The sequence below is a fragment of the Leishmania major genome, chromosome 30 (assembly GCF_000002725.2).
Source record: "Leishmania major strain Friedlin complete genome, chromosome 30".
NCBI lineage: Eukaryota > Euglenozoa > Kinetoplastea > Trypanosomatida > Trypanosomatidae > Leishmania > Leishmania major.
This window is the reverse complement of record NC_007271.2, coordinates 1,282,311-1,308,191: the sequence shown is the minus strand read 5'-3', so window position 1 is coordinate 1,308,191 and position 25,881 is coordinate 1,282,311. Positions and strand designations below refer to the sequence as shown.

At 57.7% G+C, this 25,881-nt stretch overlaps 5 protein-coding genes across 5 annotated transcripts; all 5 read right to left on the bottom strand.

The window, feature by feature from the left end:
• Positions 1-3,523: 3,523 nt before the first annotated feature.
• Positions 3,524-5,914, bottom strand: LMJF_30_3430 (conserved hypothetical protein; the record flags this gene model as incomplete). The annotated part of the gene is made up of 1 exon (XM_001684900.2): positions 3,524-5,914. The coding sequence occupies one exon, from the start codon at positions 5,912-5,914 to the stop codon at positions 3,524-3,526; it is 2,391 nt and encodes a 796-aa protein (XP_001684952.2).
• A 2,116-nt stretch (positions 5,915-8,030) lies between these two features.
• LMJF_30_3420 (conserved hypothetical protein) lies at positions 8,031-10,652 on the bottom strand (the record flags this gene model as incomplete). Its single annotated transcript, XM_001684899.1, has 1 exon — positions 8,031-10,652. The coding sequence occupies one exon, from the start codon at positions 10,650-10,652 to the stop codon at positions 8,031-8,033; it is 2,622 nt and encodes an 873-aa protein (XP_001684951.1).
• Positions 10,653-13,100: 2,448 nt separating this feature from the next.
• LMJF_30_3410 (conserved hypothetical protein) lies at positions 13,101-14,954 on the bottom strand (the record flags this gene model as incomplete). The annotated part of the gene is made up of 1 exon (XM_001684898.1): positions 13,101-14,954. One exon carries the CDS (start codon positions 14,952-14,954, stop codon positions 13,101-13,103), a length of 1,854 nt encoding a protein of 617 aa, XP_001684950.1.
• Positions 14,955-17,150: 2,196 nt separating this feature from the next.
• LMJF_30_3400 (hypothetical protein) lies at positions 17,151-17,855 on the bottom strand (the record flags this gene model as incomplete). The annotated part of the gene is made up of 1 exon (XM_001684897.1): positions 17,151-17,855. The coding sequence occupies one exon, from the start codon at positions 17,853-17,855 to the stop codon at positions 17,151-17,153; it is 705 nt and encodes a 234-aa protein (XP_001684949.1).
• A 4,004-nt stretch (positions 17,856-21,859) lies between these two features.
• On the bottom strand, positions 21,860-24,787 carry LMJF_30_3390 (putative CAS/CSE/importin domain protein; the record flags this gene model as incomplete). Its single annotated transcript, XM_001684896.1, has 1 exon — positions 21,860-24,787. One exon carries the CDS (start codon positions 24,785-24,787, stop codon positions 21,860-21,862), a length of 2,928 nt encoding a protein of 975 aa, XP_001684948.1.
• Positions 24,788-25,881: the final 1,094 nt, after the last annotated feature.

Genomic DNA, 25,881 nt, shown 5'->3' with positions numbered 1-25,881 from the left:
GTGGAAACGGGAAGCAACCAAAAACAAAACAAGCAAAAAAAAGATCTCTAAACGAAAGCGTGACGACGACAACCGGGGACAATGATAACAAAGAGGAAGACGAAAGCAACCGACAAACCAGCGCAGCGACTAGACAAAATACAAACATACACACACACACACACGCACCAGCACACAGACACAGACATACACGCACACACACACAAAAGCGATGGAGAAAGAGAGCTGACAAGACGAGAACGGCAACAAAAAAACTAAAACGAGAGACAAGGAAAAAGACAAAGATGGAGTTAAAGAAGAGGCAGGGGTCCACAGCCTGCGCACTTTTCGTGTCGTGGGTGCTTCTGACTATGGGCAAGTTTGTGCTTCCATGACAAGGAGCGCATGCGTGGGTGCCTTCTACCACCTCCGTACACCGCACAGTCACCCATCCAGAGCAGGACAACCCCCCACCCACCCAAACACACACACACACACACACACCTCACCCACAAGTGCTGTTTCTCCTTATCTTCTATTCTCAGCCACGGATCATCGATATCGAAAGGATTGCCTGGCAGAACGGAAAAAAAAAAACACACAACAACACAACAACAAACAGAGAAATGCTCCAAAGCAAAAGAGAGACCTCCAGATGAAAGCCGTCGGACACCGGGATGGTGAAACGAAGGGAGACTGGCGGGGGATCGTCGGAGGCGACGTGTTTGTGGGCCAAAACGTCACGCACACGCATAGATGCAGGTAAGCGCATAACAAGGGAAAAGATCTGAGAGTTACTACGGCTTGCAGTTAGGTGGGCTTGGTAAGCGTGCCCAGTCTAGGCAGGTAGGTGGGTTCTGTGGGTGCTCTGCCTGGTGGCGTCACCTGTAGCGGAGGCTCGAAGTCCTCAGCGGGCAGCGCATGCTTCTCGTCGTTTGCTACCCCAGAAAGAAGGCGACAACGACCTCCCCCTGTTGCTGAGGCGGGCGTGGACGACAAAGCGTCTAACCCACCCACTTCACACACTTACTGGAAAACGGCTTCCGTGCATACATGCCTTTGTCTACGACTCCGGTCTGTGCGCGCTCGCTTCGTGATTCGCGTGCGCCCCGTTTTTGCTTTTCATGAGGTGCTGACACCGCTCAGATCTTCTCTCCTTTTTTTTTTTTGCGAGAACCCTTATTCCCGAGAGAAGTACAAACAAGCATAAGTGGCGGTGGTGGCGGGGAGAGAGAGGGGAGGGTGCAGAGAGAGTTGAGAAGCGATCGAAGCGACACACAAAAAAAAATCAAGAGAACATGGCGAAGAAACCAAAACAAAAGAAAACACGAAACACAGCAAAAAGAGCGCACAGCGAGGAGGACGAAAGAAATAACAAGGGCAGAGAGCCGGTGGAAAGGGGGGAGGACTTGGAACACTCAACAGCGTCACGCACTCACACGCTTTCTTGTTTGACGAGCACACACCTGGTCGCAGATATACAAGAAAAAAGTAAATAGTGAAACACAGATGTACGGTGTCTGTGCACGCCCCTGTGTGTGTGTGTGTGTGTGTGTGTGTGTGTGTGTGTGTGTGTGTGGTAACAATCCACAAAGACACGGCGCCCCAGCGATCTGTGGGAAGGTAGGAGAGGGAAGGAGAAACAAAATCAAAGAGAGATACGCCCTTTCTCACATTGACGTGTGCTGCTCCAGAGTCGCAGAGAAGTCCCTCAGCCGGCGCCGGCCCACCCTTTACCTCGTCAGTCCGCCCATCCATATAGGGGGAGAAGCCTTCCGTATCGACGCTATGCTGCTTCCTGATTCTGCTCCCCTTGCACGGTCTTGGGCTGCTCTCTCTCTCTCTCCTGTGGCGTCTCACGCTCCGTCTCTCTTGAATGGCGGTGGTCTAGCTGGTGTCTGTGCGTCGGCGAGCGAGCGAGCCACAACGCATCGCGACCATCCCCCTCCCTCTTTTATTCTCCCCTCGCCGGAAGGTCAGTTCTACGTCCGTCACAGCAACGGGTGACGCCAAGGGTGGTGCCGCGGTGCCCTTATAACTGCACATGTGGCGCAAAGCGGTGAGATGGGGAAATCCGTGACGCGCGGTGCTGCCGGTGGCGTCGGCAGCAGCCGAGCGCAAGAGAACAACGGAGCAGGTAAAGGAACTGAGAAAAAAAGCGATCCGCTAATCTGGTATCTGTAACGACTTGTATTGAGAAGAGCAACACGATCAACGAAACAAAGGGGGGAGAGACAGCGGGTGTTCGAGTCCACCGTTGCTGCCAGTCGTGCCTCCCTCTCTCATTCAGGACTCTCTCTGCATGGACGCTTTGACTCCCCCTCACTGCGTCACGCTTGCCCCCCCCCTTTTTTTCGCGTTACCCTATTACAGGTGCCGTGGCCGCAGCGACGATAACACTGCACCAACAAGTCGCCTCTGAGGCCCTCGATCTCAGTCAGCGATGCCGCAATCAAGGGACGCGTCCAGCGGGGAAGAGAGACGGTGCGAAGAACAGTGGGACACACGCACAGATGATAAGGCTGAACTCACAGAAAGAGAGAAGGACGGGCGAGATGTCTCCAGCATGGCGCACATGAGACGCGGACACGGACGACCCACACACATAGACGACAAAACAAAAGGAAAAAAAAACGGTGCTGACGTGAAAGCGGACGGTGCGCAGATCCATGCATCGGTGTCGACTCACACAACTGAGATCAGTGCAAGGAGGAGCAAAGGCGGGGAGAGGGAGGCCAGCGGGCGGAGTCCGACGCACAGCACATACCAAAGAAGGTAGAGAAACAGCTCCCAGTCATAACAGAAAGAAAAAAGTAAGGACAAGCACTTCCTCAAGCACAAAGGCACACGTGCACACCGCCACGCACAACATGAGCAACCGTTGTGGCGCAAACTTGCAGAAAAAAAAAAGAAAGATCCCTTCACGTACGCACAAGAGAGACGAGAAGTGAGAGTGTGTCACACATACAGACACAAGAAACCAAGACCACCAACTCATCGCATGACAGGCGCAAGACAAAAACACACAAAAAAAAATCACGAACAAACAAAAGAACGACGACGCAATCAGCGCTTAGTATATCAATTAATCAACAACCTCCTCTCTCCTCCCCCTCCTCCCCGCCCGTCCTTCACAGACAGACAGCCGCACAGACACAAAGAGGCTGGTGGGTGCTGGCACCGTCGAGACGTACGCGAGGGTGCACAGCGCCAGCATCGAGCACACACAAGACAAAAAAAAACATACACGCTTAGCGCTGCAGGGGCAGCCCCCACAGGGAGGCGCGCGCACTAAAGAGCTGTTTCTCGACGCGATACGCACACGTCCGTGTTCTCCATCGCTTTTAAAGAGCACGAAAAGGGAAGTGGCCGAGCGGCGGTCGCCAAACTCTGCCTCACCATCCGGTGGCGTGCCCACGGCATTCGCCGTCTGCCACCTTTTTTTCGCTCTGCTGACACGCAAAGTGCACGAACCCAACTTTTTTCAACCCGCTCACCGACGTCGCAGCTGCGCGCTCTCTCTTTTTCCTCTCCTCTGCTTGGCCTAGTACATCCTCGGTGGCTGGTACTGCATCATGTTGGAGTTCATGCCGGGGTGCATGTTCATATTCATGTTCATGTTCGGCATCTGGCCGTGCATGTTGTTCATCGGCATAGGGACGTCCATCTGCGGATCCATCGGGCCCATGTCCATGCCCTGGTTCTGCGCAACGAAGAGGATGTCAGCCGTGGGAAAGTGTGCGACGAAGACATCGGGGCAGAGGCGCTCGCACGCCTGGCCGACCAGCCGGCGCGCAGCGTTCACCACCTGCACCATGTCGTACGACAGCGGCTCCTCGTAATTGATGACACGAATCGCCTCGAAGCCCATCGTGAAGAACCAGAAGAGCGTTTGCAGGTCGGTGTCCAGGGCGTACATCTCAGGGAAGGTGGTGCACAGTTCCTCCATCGTGCACTGCGGGTTGCACAGCACGTACGTCATCAGGAAGCCCGCAGAGAATTCGGCCGGGAAGTTGAAAGGAAGACGCTGCACAACGTTATTGAACTGGTCCCACGGCACCGTCGTCGCGCGGTTGGCGAACAGAAGCATGGCGACAACCTCGTGTAGGACGCGCAGGGTGCGACTAAACAGACGAGAAATGACGCCGAAGGCGGCCATCTCCGGATCAAAGGGTCCCGACCACGGCCCGCATACGTTGGCGGGGATAATGGACACCAGCCGCGACGCAAAACGCACACCCATGGGAATGGTGTCGTCGACACGATTGAGCACCACCACCAACGGATCATCGTTCAGCGTGCCAGTGCGCATGAGCTCAATCAGCAGCACACCGTACTCGCTCAGCGTCGGGCAATCAAAGCGCTCGAGCGCCTTGCAGTACACGGACGGCCCGCTCGACTCCGCGCCGTCTGTGGCGTGCGTGAAGTAGCCTAGGAAGTCGAGGGAGCGCAGGTAGACGGCAGCCAGCGTAGCCTGGACTGACTTGTAGATGACCGGCTCGGCCACCGCACAGCCGCAGAAGGACACGATATCGGTGAAGTAGACGTTGTCTGCGTCGCGCGTCGACTGCAGCAGCTCCTCCTCCATAAAGCTCCAGTACGCCAGGTCAATGGTGGGCGGGTTGCTCAGCTTGCAGACACGCGACTGTGACTCTGGCGCCTGCTGCTGCTTCTTGAACACAACATACTGCCGGATCCAGTAGAAGTCACTCGTCTTGGGGGCTATCGGGAACAGTTGAAAGACCACCTGCACGCGTAGTGGCAAGATCGACTCCGCGGCGCGGCGGTAGGCAGAGGTGTCGATGAGCGGCCAGTCATCCGCAAGTACCTCCTGACTGTGGATGGCGAAGGGCAGCGGCAGCAGCGGGCCACTCATAAAGAGGTAGAAGAACACGATAGGCATCGGGCTACCAAAGATCGGGCGAATCTCGCAGCGGCGTGGCCGGTTGTGCAGCGTCGACAGCGGCACCAGCTGCGCATCCACGGTGAACACCGGTGCATCCAAGGCGCCCAAGTTGCGGCGCAGCAGCAGCTTCTGATCTTCGCCGACGCGGTGTTGCTTCATGAAGGCGTCTACGCGGGTCGGGTCGCGCGGAAGGCGGCAAAGGTCGTCGAAGGTCTCGCGGCGGTTTTTGACGCGGAAGAGGCGGTTCTTCGTTTCGTAGAGGGCAATCGCGCTGAAGTCGTCCTCGGAGAACTCGGCATCGTAGCGCCGGCGCAGCGCGGCCATCATGGAGGCCTTCGACACGCAATCGAAGGTGCCGGCGTCGACATCGATGTTTGTGATCACGCGGTCGATGCCAGGGAAAGCAAGCAGCTCCAGCGACCCAAACGTTTCCGAGGTCATCGTGTTCGATGGGGCGAAGAAGGCAGAGATCTGGCTCCACGCTAAGTACGGCGCCCGCATCGTTTCCTCGGCAACCTCGCACAGCTTCCTAACGATTAAGCCCTCGACATCCTCCTCGATTGCAAAGCGCGAGGCGAACTTTTTCTGCGCCTCGGCTGGCACGCTGCGAACCGTCTTGTTCTTGTTGTAGGCGCTGTAGGACGCCACCTCCATCGGCGGGGCCGGCGATGTCGTGTCCTGGTCTTCCATCGGATGAAACCCGCATCCATTGAACACAAACATCGGCTTAAAGTCCGCGTCACAGGCCCGAAAGTACTCGCCCAGCTTGCGCACCATCTCCGTGTACTCGCTGATGATGGTGTAGGCGGACCACGGGGTGGAGGCAGTGAAGATGGTGAGGGGGCCGGTGACGTGCACGTCTTGGACGACATCGTCCAGCACACGGTTACCATCGAACACGATCGAAACCTGATTTGAGTTCGGCAAGCGGCGCAGTTCGCTGAGCTTTAGCCCCTTCTCCTCGATCTTGGTCTCCGTGACGAAGCTCTGGATGGTCGACGCCATCGACTGCTTCGAGTGTGGGTACATGGCACCGCTTACAGATGAAGGAGGTGCGAAAAGAGAACGGACGCGACGACGCACGCAAGGGGCACCTCTGTGCAGAGAGAAGAAAGGAAAAAGAAAGTCTAAGGACACAGACGGTACGGACACAAATTCGTCAGCTCAGCTCCGCTCAGCTCCACGCTAGATGTGGATTCGATACTCCGTGCGCTCTCGCTCGCTAACTCTATGAAGGCTCCTCTGAACCCGAATTACACCACACTCAAGACGCCGATGTCACCAGCGCACACACGCGCAAACAGGGAAAAAGGCGGAGGCGAAACAACAACAAAAAAGAATTTAGTAGCGAGAGAAATCCGCGGCGACGACGACAGCAGAAGAGGGGATGTCTGAAAGGCTGGAAGAGTGTAGTCACCAACGCAATGACTGTAGGAAGATAGTCAGCTGCACGCACACGCACAGACCGCGAAAAAGACCTGAATATATGGAGTTACTCTGTGTATGTAGTTCGCTGTAGCCTCCTCGTACGTCCCGCAATGCTCGCGTGCCGCGTTGCTGTTGTTGTTGTTGTTTTTTGGTAAATAGACGCGCGTAACCAGCAGAAGTCAGCGAAAGAGTCGAAGGCGGAAGAGGGAAGAGAGAGGGGACAAGAATTAGGCTGAACTATCCAGCACCGAGTGGCAAGAGACGAAACGACAAAAAACAAAAGAAAGGATACACCTGCAGATCTGCCCCGAAGTGACGCGGGCGGGTGTGCGGTGCAAGGCCGATGTACGCAAGGAGTGCGCAGCGTCAGAGAAACAGCGTGTGCACGATGCGGTAGACGGCAGCACCGACAGAACGTGCACGGTGGAGTCGTGTACGGGGTAAGTGGTGCGCCGGGAGTTGAGCAACGCGCATGCACGCAGAAGCAGGTGAGGAGCCCGGCCAGTAAGTGCGGTACGAGGAGATGGGAAGAAAGACATCAGTAGAAGAACGGAGAAGGGCGAGGAAGAGGGAGTGAGATGGAGTCGAACAACATGCGCGTCGGCGCGTGCAGAGCGTACACTGCAGGGGCACTAGTCGCCAAACGCGGGGTCTCGAAAAAAGGGGGTAGAGGACGCATAACAATGCCCCTTCTCGGCTTTCGCCGCGGCTTCAGGGCGGTCACGTCGAATTCCATGTTCCACCCTGAAAACACACAAACCGAGAGCGTGCGTCAGACGGGGCAAAGCGAAGAGACGGGCTCACGCCCCTTCCACTGGCAGCCGACCACTCGCCTTGCTTGTGCTACACCGGCCCTGGGCGATGTGTTGCGTCAGCACAGGCTCATCGTTGTTGTGCTGTTTTTTTTTTTTGGGGGGGGGGAGTTTTCTTTTTTCTTTTGCGAAGATGCAAGCAGCCAATGCATTAATATCGTGCTCTTCTGCCTCCGCCTCCACCCCACCCCCACCCCCTTTCCCTCGCTCCGCTATACGTTGCAGCCGTCCGCACCGTGCGCGTTGTCACAAGCACGCCGCGCAAGTGCAGTGCGAGGAGCGGTCAGAGGGAAGAAGGAGGAGGGGGAGGGGTCAGGCTCCGCGTCGGTGATGCGCGAAGGGCTGTAGAGTCGAGACAGCGACGAGAGAGAATCATTACACACGAGCCTAAACAACGGAAACAGAGGCGCTGGGCGTGTTAGAGAAAGGAATGGAAAGGAGCATGCTCAGGGAAGTGCAGCTCATACATTCGCACAAGCACAACTTTACATAAGAGAAAGAGAGAGTGCATGTGTATGTGGGTGTGCACCCGGCTGGTTTTTGCGCAAGTGTACGTACACTCGTGCACAGACGCCTCCGTGGAGGCAGGACGAACAGAGTCGAGCACATACACGAGGCTCTCATACAATAACCGCGTTGACTGACGTTTGAGCACGACAACGCTAATCGCACCACTGCATCACTTTCGACACGCTGCGCCGAGCTCGGACACATGGCACAACCACACACGCGCACACACCCGTGTAGAGTGAGAGCGGCGGAAGCATCTGACACATATGCGCGACGCCAACAAGACACCACTCACCCCATCAGGGCGACACACGCATTCGCATACCTCCATGATCCCACCCAAGCGCCTCCGTCGAGTAGCTCGCAAAGGCTGCTGTGGGCGGAGCGGCGCCGGCTCACGTCACAGTAGCCGTCGATTCAAGCGACAATGACGGGAGCAGCTCACGGTAGGATGGCATGTACACCTCCCAATGGAACACCAGCATGTGGCGCAGTAGTTGAACCTGCTGCTTCAGCGTGTCCGTCACTAATCCAAGAGGCGCCACGTCATCGGTGTTCCTCACCAGCATGGCCTCCATGAACTGCAGCACGCGCCGCTCAAACGTCACATAGAGTGGGTCCTCAGTGTTGGTCATCTTGTCAATGGTGGACCGCACCGTCTGCTTTTCGGTGTCTGCTAGGGTAACTTTCGGGGCAACCGCCGCAAGCGAGGCCGTGTCGTCGGGCGCAGCCTCCCCAACATGTAGGTGGTACAGCTGACTCTCGACGAAGTCGATCACCGAGTCCTTGAGAGTATCTAGACGGATGTCCTCGGCGAGAAGCGACATAATTTGACTATGCAGGTGGCGAATGACGGTCGACACCGTCGACGGCTTCATCGCGCGGCGCGCAAGCACGCTCGAGATGGCGCCGTCCAGCAGCAGCAGCAGCGTGCATTCCTGCACCGTATTGGCTGCTTTGAAGATGATGTGCTTCTCGAAGTAGAATATCTCCGGCGGCAAGTCCACCCAGCGATCGAGACTCGTGTGCCGGCCACTGCGCAGCAAGTCCAGCGTTCCGATCAGCAGCGCACCGCGCACCCGTCGCTCCTCTGCCGTGACGGACGTCCACGCCAGGGGTACGCTCACCGAGGACCACAACAGCACCCGCTCGTCGTTGATGAAGCGCTGCAGGAAGGCGATTGAGTGGACCCACTTGCGCGGCAGCGGCAAGCATGCAGAGATGAACTCTTGAATGTATTGCACCGCGTTTTGCTTCAGCGACGCATTAATCATAACAAGGGAGAACTTCGCGACGTCCTCGCGCAGCTCGCGAATGGCCTCAAAAAGAAAAGCGAACGCGTTCGCCACAGCGGTGCCGACGTCAGGCGTGCAGTGCTCGATATTGTCGCACACGGCAGACATGCGGGCCATCATGGTGGCCTCGCGCACTGGAGAGCTGCACTCGATCACCTTTTCACCAACGAACCGCACCAGGTTGGAGATGTTGCGCGCGTTACCGCGAGCTTGGCGCTGAATGATGTTCCAGTCCAGCACATCATGGAACTCCTGTCGCAAACGCGGACGCAGCCGAGGTGGCAGCGCCTCCACAAAACGATCCTCCACAAGTGCCAGGAGGCCGAAGAGACGCTGCAGGTGCGGCGGGGTTGTGTTGAGGTCCGTGGCCAGCAGCTGCAGCTCTGCTTGGGTAAGGGCTGCAGCCATCCTCGCCTGCGGCCGCTCCGGCTTGTCCTTGTCCGTCTCCATCTGCATGACCGCTTCATATGCCTTTTGAGCCTTGAACTCTTTCTGAAGATAGCGCTCGCGCCGCTTGCGCTCCTCGTGGTCGGCCGGCGGGCGTGAGATACCCCGCTCATCAACATACCACCCAGGCGGCAGTTCAGGCCCAGCATGCCGGCGCTCACAGCCGGACGCCGTCGCACCGCCTGGTGTGGAAGACCCCGCCAACGCCGCTGTCGCACCGCCGGCCTCGTCTTCGGAGGCTGTTGTGTTCGCGTCGAGCATGACACACGGAGGGGTGGCGTACTCGATCCGTCGCGTGGGGTCGTACGCCTCGATTTGCTCGACGCGCCGCTTGACATCGGCGAACTCGTCGGCGGTGCAGAGCCGGGAGAGCCGCTGATAGAGAAGCGCGGTGAATCTCTTTAGGTCGTGGTTGTCTGGATCCTTTCGGGAGTGCGCCACCGCCTCTATAAGCGTCGCGCGGGTGCAGCTCACAAGCTCATCACGAGCCTTCCCTGTTTGGGGCGGTGAGGCCTGCGTGCTTTCATCGCCCAGCCGCGATTTTGGAGACTCGAACTCGCTAGCGCTGTCTGTCGCCAGCTCCCGCTTAACCTGCCGCGAATACTGCAGCCACGCGCCTCGCATCGACTTCAGAAGCGAGTGACAGTAGGCGTCGTCTGTCGGAGATGCGCCGTACACCTTAATCTCGCGCACGACATCGAGCAAGTGGCGCGCACACTCTCCAGTCCACTCTGCGCTTCCACGGCTGCCGGGTGTGCCGGACTTTCGCGAAAGTGGCGGTGCCCGTGCCCCATCAGCGGCAGCCTCTGGGGCCGTCGATGCCTGCGACGCAAAGTAGAACGCCAAGAGAAAAGTGTGCGGATTCATGGTCAGCCGTCGCTGGATCCGCACCTGCACCTCGCCGCCGACGCGCTTCGACAGCGGTGCTGGTCGCACGTACATCTTTCCGACATGCAGCTCAATCAGCCGAAGGGCATGCTGGGCAATGCTAACGAGACGCCGACGATGCGGCTTCCCGGTGAGGGGGCAGATGGCCGCGCCGGTGGTGCCGCACATGCTGCAGCTCCAGCTGTCCGTGATGAGAATATGCTCCACGCTGTCAGAAGACGGAGGTCTCAGAGGGTCGAGGGAGAGGCCCAGGTCCTCGAGTTGCTGCAGATCTGCGCTTAGTTCACGCATGCTATCGGAAATCCGCACACGCTGCTTGGGTGCTGGGGCATCTTTAGGAGCGGCGACGTCACCGCCGTCCCCTGCGGCATCTGCGCCGGTAGACATTACGTATGTAATAAGGGGGAAAGAAGGGAGACACAGTAGAGCGAGGCTGAGCGACAGGAAAAAAATGAGTGAACTCTCGAGAGAAGAGAGTTGCGTACGCCGCGGTGGTAGGCGGAGGGTGCACGGTGCAGACAACAAAGGCAGTTCCTCTGCCAAGCGGTAGAGACGCGGTGATCCCCCGGCAGGACTGAACAGGCCCCTAGAGGATCGTCTCACTGGATGCAAACACACTTACACGCGACGGATGCGGACAAGAGTGTCGAGCAATCTAAGAAGAGAAATGACGTCAAACGTGAGTATCAGGGTGGAAAGTTATGCAGCGCGGAAGGGAGCGGGCGAGAGAGGGGGTGAGAGCATGAGCACCGAGCGCTTGCTTCTGTGCAGCGGGAGAGGAGGGGAGAGAGGGGGGGGGGCAAAGCGGCTGCGGTGTTGGGCAGGCGCAGAAGAGATCGCAAAGCGAACAGAGATGGCGAGGGCAGCAGCCTCGCTGGCAACCAAAGATGCGGTTGCCTTGCATCGGCCAGCGCTCCGTTCACCGTACCATCGTTGTGGTCACTGGGCATTTTTCATCGACAAATGCGCGACCCGCCAGTACCACAAAGTCTTTCCTTCCTGCCCCCCTCTCTCTCTCCTCTCTCCTCTCTCCTCTCTCTCTCTCTCTATGCGCTTCCACTGCCCCTTTCTGTCACGGCAGCGGTGGAGCGCGAAAATGGGCGGGGTGAGTTGGCCGGATCAGCAGCACCAGTGGAAGCCATCCTCTCAGTGAGCATGCATCCCCCCATACGGCAATCTGGAAAGGTGGTATCGTTTGGCAGCCGTGACATGAAGAGACGTGTCATGAGTGCGAAAACGAAGATAGAGAAGCATTCAAACAAAACGAAACAAAGCGAAAAACGCATCAAGGCAGCCAGAGTGGAAAAGTAATGAAGAAGGCGACGGAGCAGCGCAGTGGGCGTGCACGGAAAAGCCAATCGACTAGAAAGAGGAGGAGAGGAAGCACACGAAACCGCACAACCGCTTCGGGGCACCGGCGTCGAGGTGCAAACACACACAGAAAAGAAAAAAAGGCATCGAGAGACGTACGCAAATGTCTGTGGATTCACGAAACACCGCCATAAGGCTCTCCACCATGCGCATACATCAAAGAGGAGGGAGGCAAACAAGAACTTAAAAAGGCAACCACGGATATCAACGCGAAGGCGCACGAGAGAGCCCGCGAAAGAGATACCACCAGCACAGCAAGCAGAAAAACAAAAGCGGCAGCAATGGCAACGCCTGTGGGTAGCAAACGACCCACCGCCAGAAAGGAAAGGAAGCAAGAAAACGAGAGTGGGAGAGAGGAAGGTAGGTGGATGAGGAATGGTAGTGTGATCCGTTAAAGCGGTTTAACGCCACGGTTCCGCTACAAACAGCACACCGAGACACTTCATCGCCCCGGATACCCCGGCACTTACGCGAGCATGTGTACACCCTTGTGCGTGGATATGAAATCCGACTCGCCCAAATATTGCGCTCTAAAGATGTCTCTGTGGCTCTGTCCATCGTTCATGTGCTCCTTCTGCGGGATCGGATGGGCTCCGCTCCTCCACCTCGCACGTCCACACCGGCCCAAGGTGACGCAGTTGCTATCTCCACCACGCATGCCCGCCAGCTCTTCGGCCCTGGCCGTCCAAATTACATGCCTCCTCCGCTGATCAACTCGACTGTCCCATCCTCCCTGTTGAAGGATAAGCCGAAAAAGAAGGAGCAGAGGAACGGCTGCGTCGTTCTTGCCCACGTGCAAGTCCACGCAGCGCTGCCCAGAGGGAAGCGGAGGGGAGAGAGAGAGGGGAGGGGGGAGACACAGAGCGAGCATGGAGAAGAAGTAAAACAAAAGAACGCACAAAGCAAAGGGAAAGAAATACGTGAGGCGCCATCTGTGTCACGGCGTCGCTCATTGTGGCCTTTCCCTCCCTCTCTCTCTCTCCCGCGGCAATTCTGCCTCCTCATGTCTACATAAAGGGCGCAGCCTTCGTTGGGCGCTGTGTTACACACCTTCAACCCTCCTCCGTCGCCTTCTCCCTCGTCACCGACAAGCAGTGCAACGGGCACACACGCAAACACGCGCACAGAGGCATTTGTATAAGTGTGTATGATGAGGCCAAGAAGTATAAATGGAGAAACATGCGTGTGTGTGTGTGTGCGCGCGCGCCTGACTACGACTGTGGGGAGGGGGAAGGGGGGCAGCTGATAAGGCGGAGAGGCAGCAAGCATCCTCGCATGTGGGCGTCGCCATGTGTGGGCCTGCTACATCGCTTCATGCGTAGGGGGGCCGGCGAGAGAGGACGATACACACACGTACACGCCCACGCATGTCTACAGACAACGGCGCCGCTTCGCTCTTGTCCCCCAGCGCCTCCCTACACCAATATACGGCACACCTGCCCGGCCAGTATCTCGCACCCCGCATTAGCTGACCTCCCAGATGCGTGCCACGCCGTCCACGGAGGCGGTCACAATTGTGCTGCCGTCTAGAACGAGTCCACGCGTCAAGTCCTTCCAGGCATTCGCTTTCACCGCCAGCGTGCGATCCATTTTACGCGGGTCCCACACGTACAGGCTCGAGCCGCTGCACGCTGATATGTAGCGTTCATTCATCGCCACCGCCGTAATCACCTCGTTCAGTTGTCGCTGTGACGTCAAATGGAAGCCGTTGCGCACATCCCAGAGGCGCAAGACGCAGTCGAAGCCACCGGTCACGGCTACGTTACCGTGTGTACCGACGGCCGGCACCTTCTTGTTGTGAGCGTGAGTAATGTCTGTCACCACGCAGTGATTCGTATCGATAAGTGTGCAGGCGCCCGTTCCGCCGCCGACGATCACCTGGTTCATCTGAGTGGCGCACATGGCTTGAATAGACGTGCGGCAGGCGATAAAGGAGCTGTTTTGCCGGTCTGAGTGCAAGACGCAGACAGTGGCGCTGAGCCCGCCGGAAAGCACCCCGCTATTCACGTCATTCGGGTTTGCGTACGTGACGGCGAACACGTCGTTTTGGAAAGAGGCCACGGACACCGTTGTCAGCTCCTGGTTGGCCAACGAGTATTTGTAGATGACGCTCGTGCCGTCTTCACAGGCAGTGGAGAAGTCAAACTGAGAGGAGAAACTGACATCCCAGATGCACGCCTTGTGGGGCCGGAACTGGATCAGGGGGAGCCCGTTGCGGTCGATCAGGACTACGTAGCCGCTATTCGTGCCGATCGCGAAGCGGTGGTCGCGCACGTAGGAGAGAGAAATCAAGTTTTCGTTCGAGCCGAAGGAGTATTTGGCCACGCGTGAGATGCCGTCGTGGGATGTGCCAGATTCCAGTGGAGGCTGCGCGCTCGCGCTCATCTCCATGAAGGTGCTCTTCTCGAGGTGCACAATGTTCACCTGATTCGAGATGCGCACCTTCTTGCGGGTTTTGGTGACCTCCGGCTTCGCGGCAGTCTCACTTGACGCGACATCATCGCCGTGGATAGCCTGCTTTCGGTGCGCGCTCTCCGATAGGTCTTCGCGAATGTCCACCTCCGCCATATTGTTGTTCTGCAGCCGGCTGCGAAGTGTCACGCTCCCGCGCATCAGCGCCTCGGGGAAGTGGGGATGCGGTTCACACATGAGCAACACGCGAGACTGAGCGTGCATCTTGCCCGCCGCCCGGACCTCCATAATGCAGTCGCTAATCTGGCGCAGCAGCGTGATAGACTTGGTCGCCTGCTCCACGTAGATCCACAGTCCCTTCTCCAGCGACTTCTTCAACACCTCGCCGGCATTTTCAAGCGTCTGCCGTGTCTTCATGCGAGCCACCGTATCAATGTACATGACCTCTGCCTTTGCCTTCTCGGCCGCCAAGGTAATGGCTAAGGCCGGATTGGCCCCCTCGCACATGATGATGACGCAACCGCCCTCCCCGCACTTCACTGTGGCCTCATAGACAACACCGGAGCTGTTCTGGGCCACACTATTGTTGAACTCCGGCGGCAGCGGAGGAAGTGTCGACGGAGGCTTAAGGTTTGCTGCGTCGTCGTCGTCAGAGCATAGATCAAATTCGTCCTTGGGCGGCGCGCCAAGCACCACCAGCACCTGCGATCGGTTGCTGTGGTGGCGGGCCTGTTCGCATCGGCCATCCCCTACCGGCACCCCGCCAATGGAGCGCACGATCATGCCCACCTGCAAGGCGGACAGCAACGGCAGGCCTGCGTCAACGCGCACGATGCGATTCGCCTCATCCAGCGTCACACCCTTTGCGAAATCCTTCCCAGGCACGCTAGTGTAAACCGTGGCCATGATTAGCGAATCCGGTCCGCAATGTGTCCTCAGCCACACAGCAGGCAAGAGAGCAGGGGGGGGGTGCTGCTGCTGTGCTTCACTCAGCCTGCAAGAAACGGGCGAGTGGAAGCGCTGCCTCACACGAGCCACGCCACGGCCGGTACGAGGAGAGAGAGAGCGGTACGGTAAAACGCACGACTGCAGATACGACAAAGAGCACCGCTATGCGCGAAGTGGCACTAAACTAGAAACGTATATGATCGCGAGACGTGAACACACGCGATGAAAACGCAAAACATACAAACAAAAGAAAACAGCAGAAGCGTAGTCACGTATGGCAGCTCCGCAGCGTGTGTCGACTGAGTGAGAGAGAGAGAGAGAGGCACACAGAGAGGTATAAAAACTACAACAGCAGCAAAAGAAAAAGAACACGACAGCGAGAGACGAAATAGCAGAAGACCGCGTTACACACAGAGAGTCGACGAAGGATCCGTGTGAATCTGCGAGTTCCCACATCCGAAAGCAAGAACAAGAAAAGAGGGTGGAGAGATTGATGTCGAGAGGTGAGCATGTCGCATTCCAACACATGGTCCAAAGCGCTTCCGAGCGGGGCGAGTTCCTTGTTTCCGTGGAAGAGTATACCACTCTGGTATCCCTCCACTCGCGCTCTTCATGCTGCAAGCGCCGGCAAAGCGATCCGCGAGAATTCGGCTGTTTTCAAGTCCTCACCGGGTAACACTACGCACAAAACGACAGACAGACATATACCCCCCCCGTCCGTCGCGCACGGGTCCCTGTCGCGGTGGGTAAGCCAGGGGCGGAGCGAGGCAAGAGCCAAAGGCTTGCAATGACTCGACTCCTCGAGATCTGAAACGTGAAGAGCGAAATGGGGGTGAAGAGAGGCCGCATGGCGGGTGAAGCGCGCCACCGGAACGGTGCAGAGTGTTTCGGCTCGTCGTCGTCGTCACACGATTTATCGGCCAGCCCTCCCACGCCTCCGTTTGTGGCGCACCCCTTCAAAAACAAAAGAGAAGTCGACGGTCACAGGGACGTCATCACACACGAAGACCAATGTGCAGGCGCTTACCCGTTGGCATCCCCCGCGCTGAAGAGCATGAAAACGGAGGAAACGCGGATGATGACACAATGAGAGGTGCGACATGCCTGCGTGCGTAGGAGGTGGCGAGAGGCATAACGTGTAAACAGGCCACTGAGTGCGGAATAGGGAGCCGAAGCAGACGTAAAGCGATGCCAGCTACCACGACGAAGGCGGGTGTGCTGCGACCGAAGTCGGGTCAAACAACAGGGTGCATAGAAAAATCGCACAAACGGTCACAGAGAGCGAAAGGTAGAAACCACACACACACGCGCGGACAGTCCGCCGCACGAGTACAAACGTGTGGCTGTGCCTGCGTGTGTGCACGTCTGCAGCAGACCCTTCAAATATGACAAGCGCACATGAAACGCTCCCTTCTCGCTACTCTCGTTCCACCGTGCAGAGCTGCAGTGGCTCACCCTCTTCGCGGCTCCGGACGTGTACGTTTGGCTTCCAGTGTGCTCGCGGGGCGTGGGCAGCAGTCGAGGAGGCGAATGCCTCCCTTACGCGCAAACGACATATAATAATGTTTTTTTTTTCTCCGACGAAGGCAACGGCAGCGTCTTCCGTGAGTTGTGCGCATGCACTTCTCCCTCTGCCACCCCCGTCCACGTCGCGCAATTCGTTTCAAGAGCAAACAGCCCATCATCGCCGTGTTGATTCGATGAAAAGATGAAGAGAAGTGCCCCAGGCGTGCGCCGAACTAAGAAAAAAGGACAGCGGCAAAAGAATCGATAAAGCCGCCGGCACCAACGGGGAGAGGCGAAGAAAGAGGCAACAGAGGCGTCGCGGAGAAACAAGGGAGGAATGGACGCAGTAAGGAGTGCGAGAGAACCCAGAAGGCGACGGGGTTGGCTATATGATGAATCGCGAGTACCACCAGGATCAACCAAGAACGGCGTCTCGAACAAGCGCAAAGAAGACAGGCAATGTGCGTCTCCCCGCTGCCTCCTGTCCTCGAATCGTTGAGCGCCCCTCCACAGCCTCATCACATGTGTGGGAGGGAGCCTTGGCGGTGTCGCTTCCGCACACCGCGTGTCGGCTGCCCGTCAACACTCGCTCATTGGGCTTGCTTTGCGGGGAGGCTCGTCCGCACGCGTGTGCATGCTGCACAAGCGTCAGGACGAGGCACAGACGAGGCGAAACTGCTCCCTATTGCCGCGAGTCGCTCGCGCTATTTGCGCCACCACCGCCGCATTCACGCTGCACCCCTCTAGGAAGACGTTTTGAACGTACACGTTGCGCCGCGCGGCAGCACGCAAGGCCCGCCCACCTGGAAGGGAAACAAACACGCAGTTGTGCAGGTCGATGCTTTCGATGGCTGCTCTCTCCGGCCAGCTCAGCTGCGGCAGGATACCCGTGGCTTGGACATTTGCCTTCGTAGAGTTACTGTGCAATGCTTGGAACGGAACGCAGTCCAACACCTTCTGTGCCACGATGAGGCGGCACACGCGCTCTACATCTGCATTGTTCACGTTGCGCGAGAGGAGCAGCTTGATTCGCAGTAGACGAGGCGGCACGGCGTAGTATACGCGGCCGACTTGCCCCTCTGGCACGTAGAGGGCGGAGTGGTCCAGCGGAGGCGCAGCGGTGCCCAGTTGCACGATAGTGGGTTTGATGAATGCGACGGGCCGCCGCAGCAGTCGACGAAGCAGCTCGGCGAAGACGCAGAAGTTATCGCCCTCAATATAGGAAGCGTCTATGAAGACTTCGCCATCTGGCGAAGCGTACGTGTTCCGTAGAGAGCTGCGGAAGCTACATAGCGGCGTGGTGTTGTACTCGGCACAGAGCTCCTCGTAAGCGCCCTCTAGGTGAAGCTTCATGCGGCAAGCTGTTGTACGTGCTTTCTTTTGCGTTGGCACACACACACACACACGAACCACTAAAGTATGCAAATAGTGGCGACGAGGGTTGAGACGTGGAAATCTATAGGTGTGGTGTGCGATGCACAAGTGTGTATAATTTGCGTGGCACACGCGTGCAAATCGCCTCTATACCTTGATTGTGTGCGCTGGTGGACAGCCTTGTGCTCGCGTTTTCGTGTGTATTCACGCTGGAGTTTCCTCACCTGAAGGTGGGCTCGAGGTGTCGAACGTAAGCCGACGAAGGAGGACGTCCGCCCATGGGTACACACGTACCCACACGCCGCGCCATTGTCGTGGTACGTATGTGTGTGTGTGTGTGTGTGTGTGTGTTTTTAGGGTGGGAGCGAGAGAAAGAGGCAAAGAGAAACGCATCCGCACACGCGTGCAATGGACGAGGTAGGTGAGAGTGCGCGCATGGAGGGGAGAAGGGCGGGGACTACGGCCCACCACCAAGCTGCTGGATAGAGAGAGAACACGGCAGAGACACGTCGTCGTACTGAAACGCGCGAGGCTCGTCGGCAGTTTGCCCCAGGGCCCATCGGGGAGGGGAGGGGGGGGGGGGAGGAGGCGATTGGTGTCGAGACCACCAAAAGAAAACAGAGATGTAGAGAGGAAGACAAAGGGCACGAGGTGACAGAAAAGTCGCGACGGGCCTCCTCGCTCGTTGTACCTGCTGCTTCGTTTTTTCTCGGGAACGACGATCATGGCGCGACGATCAAGCGATGCACGTCGCGATACGGCACGGGGAGAGGTGTGAACTCTTGCAACCTCCCTTGCACCCACCTGGCACCAAATCCCCCAACTTCCACACAAAGACACACCGCCATCTCTCTACGTCCCAGGAACGCATCGCGGCTTGGTACACGTTCCACGGCTCACAAGTCGTGAACCAGATGACGCAGGTACCTCAAATGTCTCGGCTACGCTGCTGCGCCTGCGCCGCAGTGGATGACAGGGTTCCTGGCGTCGGCACTGTCGCTATAAGCAGAGCGGGGGAAGCGCGGCTGCGAGACGCGCGTAGATTCAGCGCCCGTGCAGTGGTTTGTGGGCCCGGTTCTTTGATAGTTTTGCCTCTCTTGCTCTCCGTAGCGCCGCCTGCTGCCACGCCACGTTGCGTGACTGGCTGCACGACGGTGTGTCGCCGAGCTATACTGGTTGGCTGGTGCTTTGCGGTCTCTGAAGAGAGGGGCGCGCAGATGCGGCGGGGGCCTGGTATGGTAGAGAGGCACACCTTGCACACCGTGCTTTTTTCACCCCATACGCCGCACGAGAGGCACTTGAGTTTTGTGTTCCGCCTTGTCGACAGCGTGGACAGCGGTGAAGAGCGAAAATAAATGTTGTGCACCGTGGGGTAGTTGGAGGTTTGCGGCTGTGGTGCAATAGCCGCTAGGTACGCAAAACGATTGCTCATCTGGTTTGACGGTACAACGCACGTGCGCCTCTGTGGCTGTGGGTGTGCACATACAATTTCACGTCTGTGGAGCCTGTGTGTGGAAGAGGTGTGAGAAAGGGGGAGGTGAAAAAGGGCGTTGACCAACACGACAAAGCAAGCGAGGGAAGTGTGTGTACACCTGCCTGTCCGTGACGTGTTACTCAGTGGACCATGATGCAATATGAGCGATAAACCAGCCTACGTCTAAGAGCCCAAGCAGCCGCGAAGGATCCGACGGACCGCCCTGTGTTTGATGCAGTGCGCACAGGGCAACTCACCGGTGGAAAGAAAACGACCCTCCTTCCCGTTTCACAATCCGTTGCTGCTGTGTGCGCGTGTGCGTGTGTGTGCCTGACTCTTTTGGGGGAAGGGTAGGATTGTTTGTTTTTCTCTCTTGCAATTTTCCTCTGAAGTTTGTGGGATTTTCACCTATCGTTATCGTGGTGGACTTCAGCGGGTGTGAGCCGCGCCGAATGAGAAGTAAGCGCAGGAGGAGGACGGTGAGTGATCAGAAGAGGACGAACAGAGCACATCAAGAGGCCAGCTCTCCATCTTGCCATGTTTTGTTCCTGTCGGTTTTTTCCCGAGGAGGTGGCATGCACTGTGTTCACGCAAACACAAGCACAGCGCCGCTCCGGGAACAAAGAGATACCCCCCCCCTTCCTCCTCTTGCAGCGTTGTCGCGGTCCTATCAACCGAGGAAATACAACAAGAAACACATACACACAATAGCCAGCGTCCCGCAGATTAGCTCCTTCGCTTGTTCTAGCGCAGACGGCACACATGAGCCCACCCTTGAAAAACACAAAAACATCTTACGCTCTGAAGCGGCACACGATATACGGAAACCACAAGCGCACCGATCGCAACCCCGACGCACCCCCAAACCACCCATTCACATGCAGTCCACGGCGAGACCATTACATGGCAACGCTCCAGTGCCCCATCAGGGACACCATCGCCACCGCTACCCCCTCCTCCTCCTCCTCCACGACTTGCCCCCATTGGAAGCACATCGCCCATGACACGAGGGCAAAAAGGAGGAGGGGGGAGGTCACCCTCTAAAATGCGTCGTTCAACATCTGCCCGTGGCAGCACCCATGGAATACACGCGTCCCTCACCAGGCCACCGCAAAGAACTACAGCATGCCACCCACACCGTATATGCAGCTTGCATCTCTGTTTTCCTGTCTGCACTTGTCGTTCTGTCGCCGCATCCACTTCCTTGATAACAGAGGGACACCTGAGTGCGTGGTATCTCAGGGTCCAGTGCCTCGTGCAGTGGGAGGGGACCAGGCAGCCCCCCTATCCCTGTCCCTGCCGAGACACTTCCGGTGGCGACAAGGGTCAGGCACCTTCGACGGGGGGGGGGGAAGTCGGTGCAATGTGTCGCTGCGGATGTCGGCAGCCAGGCCCTGGATGGCGTGGTGTCGAGGCTGCCCGAGTCAGTGAGCACGTTGGTGCCACTCACATGATTAGGCAGAGTGTCAGCGTGACTCGAGCATATCCCGCCCGGCCCTCACACAGCCTACCAGTGGGAGGGAAGCCTGAGCCGCCCCAAGGAGCGGGTGCACCAGGTGGCGCCCGGCATGATGTGAGCGGCTGTGAGGCGACCTGCGAGGCAGTTGGTGTGTAAAGCTCGGGAGAGCGGACGTGTTCGGGTGACGGCGCCGGCGTTGCCTTCACGTATACTTAGGTCGGCTTCGCACCAGGCGGTTTGGGGGAGGGGGGGTGTCGGGTGTGCTCACTGCTCTATCGCAGAATCGGTGAGCTGGGAAAAAGAAAGAGGCAAAAAACTATATGCGCTTCCTTCGTCTTCTTGATTCCTGGTGAGGCAGTGTAAACATTATCATCACGCCAGCACGTCTCCTCGGCAGCGCGCCAGCCAAGCTCTGGCCGCCGACACCAAGAGGCCGCAGCCGTGCCCGGAGGCCGGCTTGCAGGCTCTTGGCCTCCCCACACAGAGCGTGGGTACTACACCCTGATAACACGGTTGGGTGGCCGACGTTATCAGTGGTACTGTGAAGAAGAACAGAAGAAACGAAGGGGGAAAGGACATCGTGCACACCCGCAAGCGCGTACATGTGTGAAAACCGCAACCTGGACGATTTACAAAGACAACAACGAAAAGATGCTGCGACGACCTTACACAGCGCAAAATGCTTCCCGCGCTTGAAGAGACCCTCTCCCGACCAACATGGATGCGCAGGCGCGAAAGTCACACGTCGAGTCACCGGCAACCGCATCCGTGTTGCGCAGGTCAACAAGACAAAGTACGATGCGTCAGAAGAGAGGCCAATCGTGTCTGTTGTGCGAAACGTTTCCATCATCAGCGAACTAAAAGGAGGAGGGCAGAATCGGCCCTGTCGTATGGCGTTTGGCTTGCACTTCGTTGCCCTGCGATGCCACATGCACTCGCCCGTGTATACGCGTTGTTTGCCCGTCTTGCAAACACCACTAAGGACTCAGTGTGAGCCGCCGGAAAGTAAGACGCAACGTTACCCCTGCATGCGTGCCAGTGACGCCCATCTTACGGAAGCCAAGTAGGAGTATGCGGCCCAAGCCACTGCTTGAGTGAGGCGGAGAGGTGTGCGCCGCGGCCCTTGAGAAAGCTGGACAACTCAGTTTGAAAGAACGCTTGGGCGTCGGGGACGTGGCTGCAGACGTCACGCGGACTTTGCATCGCCTCTCGTAGAGGGTGAAACGAGCTGGTGAGCTCATCTGCTCCGATGGCACTGCCGAGCAGGGACTCTGGATTCGGCGCCGCGCTCGCAGCGGGCGTGAAGCTGATGTGGTCGTCCGGCTCCACGCCATCGTGAAGCATCCTGAGGCAACTGGAAGCACTCGTCACCCACGCTGCCGTGTCAGACTGCAGCGCCGTGGACTCGCAAAGAAGCCTGGCCAGCGCCACCACGCATGTCTTGCGCTCCACATCGCCGGTGATCTTCTGCACGCGAGGCAGCCATACGTTGCCGAGAACCCGCATGAACAAGCCGCCCTCGATGTTGTTGAGGCGATTCGCCAGGTAGTCAGCGTCCCGGCGCTGCACCACCACAACCGACAAGAATAGGATCAGGATGCGCACATACTTCGGTGTAGAGGAGCTCTGCAATCGATCCATCAGAACCTTGAATACTGTGTCCATGTACACGTCCATGACATCCGCAGGGTATGCAAGCAGCATAGATGTGAGAATGTTCAAGCCCTCGTTATCGTAATTCTTGAGACGCACCAATATGTTGAAGACGTTCAGAGCTGGGTTGGTCAGCCCGGTCCGATGCATGTATCCCGGGTAGACTTCGACGAACGCGCAGAGCAAGCACACTGGCGCAGGTATCTGTGTACGCATTTCGTACATCTGCGGTTGAGTAAGCGGGCAGACGAGGGCTTGGTAGTTCTCAGCGGGGTTTTCGGCCCACCGCTGCGCAGCATCGCTGGACTGGTACGTGCGCACGAGTTGGGCAAATATTTGGAGAACATATGGCACGTACTCGACGACGTTCTCGCGTAGCACGTGTGCGAAGTTGGGCCACAGCATCCCCTCGAACTCAGCCCTTGCTCCTGGCTGCAGCGCCACACACTTCGAGGTGACCTCGAACATGCAATGGCTGTACAGCGCGTTGGAAGGGTTACGAACGGCTCTGTACAGCGGCGTGTGGAGAGAAGCCATCACCTGTGCCGCGAAGGGGGCGACAAGTTTCGGAAAGCGGAAGCACACACTCATGAGGTACTGCATCAGGTACGGATTGGGCGCCTCTGTCTGTTGGATGCGCACGCAGAGGCCTTCGAGAATGCTGAGGGCGTTTCCCGTAAAGACCGCCTCAAGGGCAGCGGCGGCCGACGCTTCGGTGATGGAAAGAAAGCACTTGAGGGTGTGGGCCGCATATGTCATCACCACGGCGTCCCCAACCGCGATGTGGCGAGTCAGAGCTGGCACTAGGAACTCGTATGCCGTGGAGGCGATGAGATGACGGAAGGCTGCAACTACGAGCATGCAGTCTGCCTTGACGATGCCAGGGCTCTGCGCTGACAAATCACACCTGACTTCCGGGAAAACGTGGCCGTCAAGGATTTGAGCAACTGGAATAATTTCGCTGAGCTGCTGCGCCGTCACACCGCGCTGTGTGTTCACCAGCTGCCCATCCACTACTAGCACAAACGCTAGGTAGATGGCAGTGTCTTTGGCCCTCCAGTCTCCGTGTGCAGTTTGGAGGAGTGAAGTGGTCACCTCGGCGAGGAGCGGCCGCGCGACTTCCGGAAGATATAGAAGCAGGGAGCGCACCAACTCCACGGCGGCGCGGCGGCGAGTGTGAAAGTTGGAACCCTCAATGTTCTTCTTAATATACTCGTCCGGGTCGCTCGTGTAGGTCTCCAGATCATCCTCGCGAAGTGCAAGATTCGGGAGGATGATGAACTGAAGTATATACTGCAGCTTCTCTCTCGCGTTCAGGTGGGAGCGGGTGGTACCCCGGCACGCGCTGCTGACCAACTCGAGAGAGCAAACCACCAAATCATCCATGGAAGGGTCGCTGCTCATCTGATTCGCCAACATCCCAATCACGACTTCGATGAACTGCGGTGCGAACTTCTCAAAGTCCTCGTCAAACGAATTTAGCCAGTGCGTCATGCACGCTATCACGGCCGAGTTCATGTCGATCATGGCACTTGCCTGAGCTCCGTACAAGGCCGACGGCGCGCTTACCCTGCTGAGGCATTGATTGTACATGCTTACGATGGGACCGATGCGCTCGATGAACTCGTCACCGAGGTCTAGTGAGGTAATATCGCGCAGGCATTCCACGGCATCCGTGATGCCTTTGTACACCTCGGTCACATTGGCACCCTGCGTCTCCGTCGTCAAAAGCAGCGACTCCATGCTGCGAACCAGCGCGGGGCACAGCAAGCTATAGATGGCACGCAGTTCGTGCACAAGCGCCTCTGTCAACTCGCCCTGATGGCGGTACTTCCGCAAAACGCTGTGAGACGTGGACAGCGCAGCACGCAGTTGGGCAACATCATTTCCGGAAGTGAGCACTTTTACGATTAGGGACAAAGCATCGGCCCATGCAGTGGGAAAATCAACCTGAGCTATGAGGGCGATGGCTTCGGCCAAGTTCCGCTGCACCGCACCCGATGAGCGAAGCATGCTCTCGATAATCGTAGCGCGCACAGCGACTTTATCGCACTCCTGGACGCAGTGCTCCGACGTGGATGGATCCCAGCACTTCTTCACCATGTTTTTAAAGCTAATGGCGAAGAAGGTGTCATGAGGAGTCTCGCCATGGGTGAGCTCCAGCAGTAGCTGCGGCAGCCCACTTTGTTGATCCACGGCGTCCAGATAAGCTAGAAGCTCTCTCTCCGCCGGCGTGCGCACCGTCGGGTCCGGCGAGACTGCCCTGCAAGCAATCTCGACGAACTGCGCTTGGGTGTTCCGGTCATTTGGGTTGATTGGCTGCATCGTGAGAACAAAGAAGAGGAGCTGGTACGCTGCTACGGCAACGACAGCGTGCAGCGCACAGGGGAGCGGCAGTGCCCACACTCACGAAGATGAGCCCACACAAAAAAGTTTGCGTTTTCTGGTGATCAAGTCCTTTTCAGCATCGAGTCAGCGGAAGGGCACTCGGTCACGCAAGCCCGCACACCTCGCTGCTACGTCGGTGGTACGCAGAGAAGGCGGAAAAGAAGGGAACGGGAAAAGGCAGGCAGACAGCGGGGGCGAGAGACCAAAAAGGGGAGGTCGGAATCAAAACGAGGAGGGGTGGAGAAGGGTGGGTATGGTCCGCTCGCCCACTGGATGTACGTGCCGTGCAATGGTAGGCGGCAGCAGGTTTACTCGATGCCCTTATACAATCGTGCAAGTAGCGCTGCGCACACTGTTCGCCGTTGGAAATCGCAGATGTGGCTCACGATCGTCGGAGCAAGCACACACCTGAATCCGTGCACGGCGGCTGCCCTGGGACACTGTGTCCGCTGCGTCGGCGCCTTAATGGCCTCTACAGAGAGAGAGGAGGAGGAGAAGAGGAAGAAAACACTACGCAAGTACAACAAGAAGGTTGAAGCCCCCCTCCCGTGCTCAAGTGTGAAGCTGTGAAAGAGGAGAGGCGAGCGTTGTGGAGAGAAGCGTGGCAGGGAAAAGGATGAAAGTAGCTGCGAAGAGATGCGTGTCCAGGGCACACACGAAATGGCGCGCATGTGTGCGTGTTTGCCGTTGCGACGAAGACGGTTCCCCTGCCACGTTTGCCACGGAAATGGTTCACAGCGACATTGCTGCATCACCGCGCTGCGAGTGGCGGGGAGGGCGGGTTAGAAGTGAGCGCATTGAGGGGACGGTGGTAAGACGCACGCGCCAGCAACGGAAGAGAGGGTCATAAGGCGATGACCATCCTCTCCTTCTTTGGCTCCCACCACAACGCCGCTACCACCACCATCGCCAATGGAGCCCACCCCTTCCCCACCATTCACAGCCGACTGCGAGTCTGTGCGAGACGCCCGCGTACGCCTGACGACGGAGACGCTCTATTCGCCACGAAACTTGGCTGCTGTTGTTGTAGC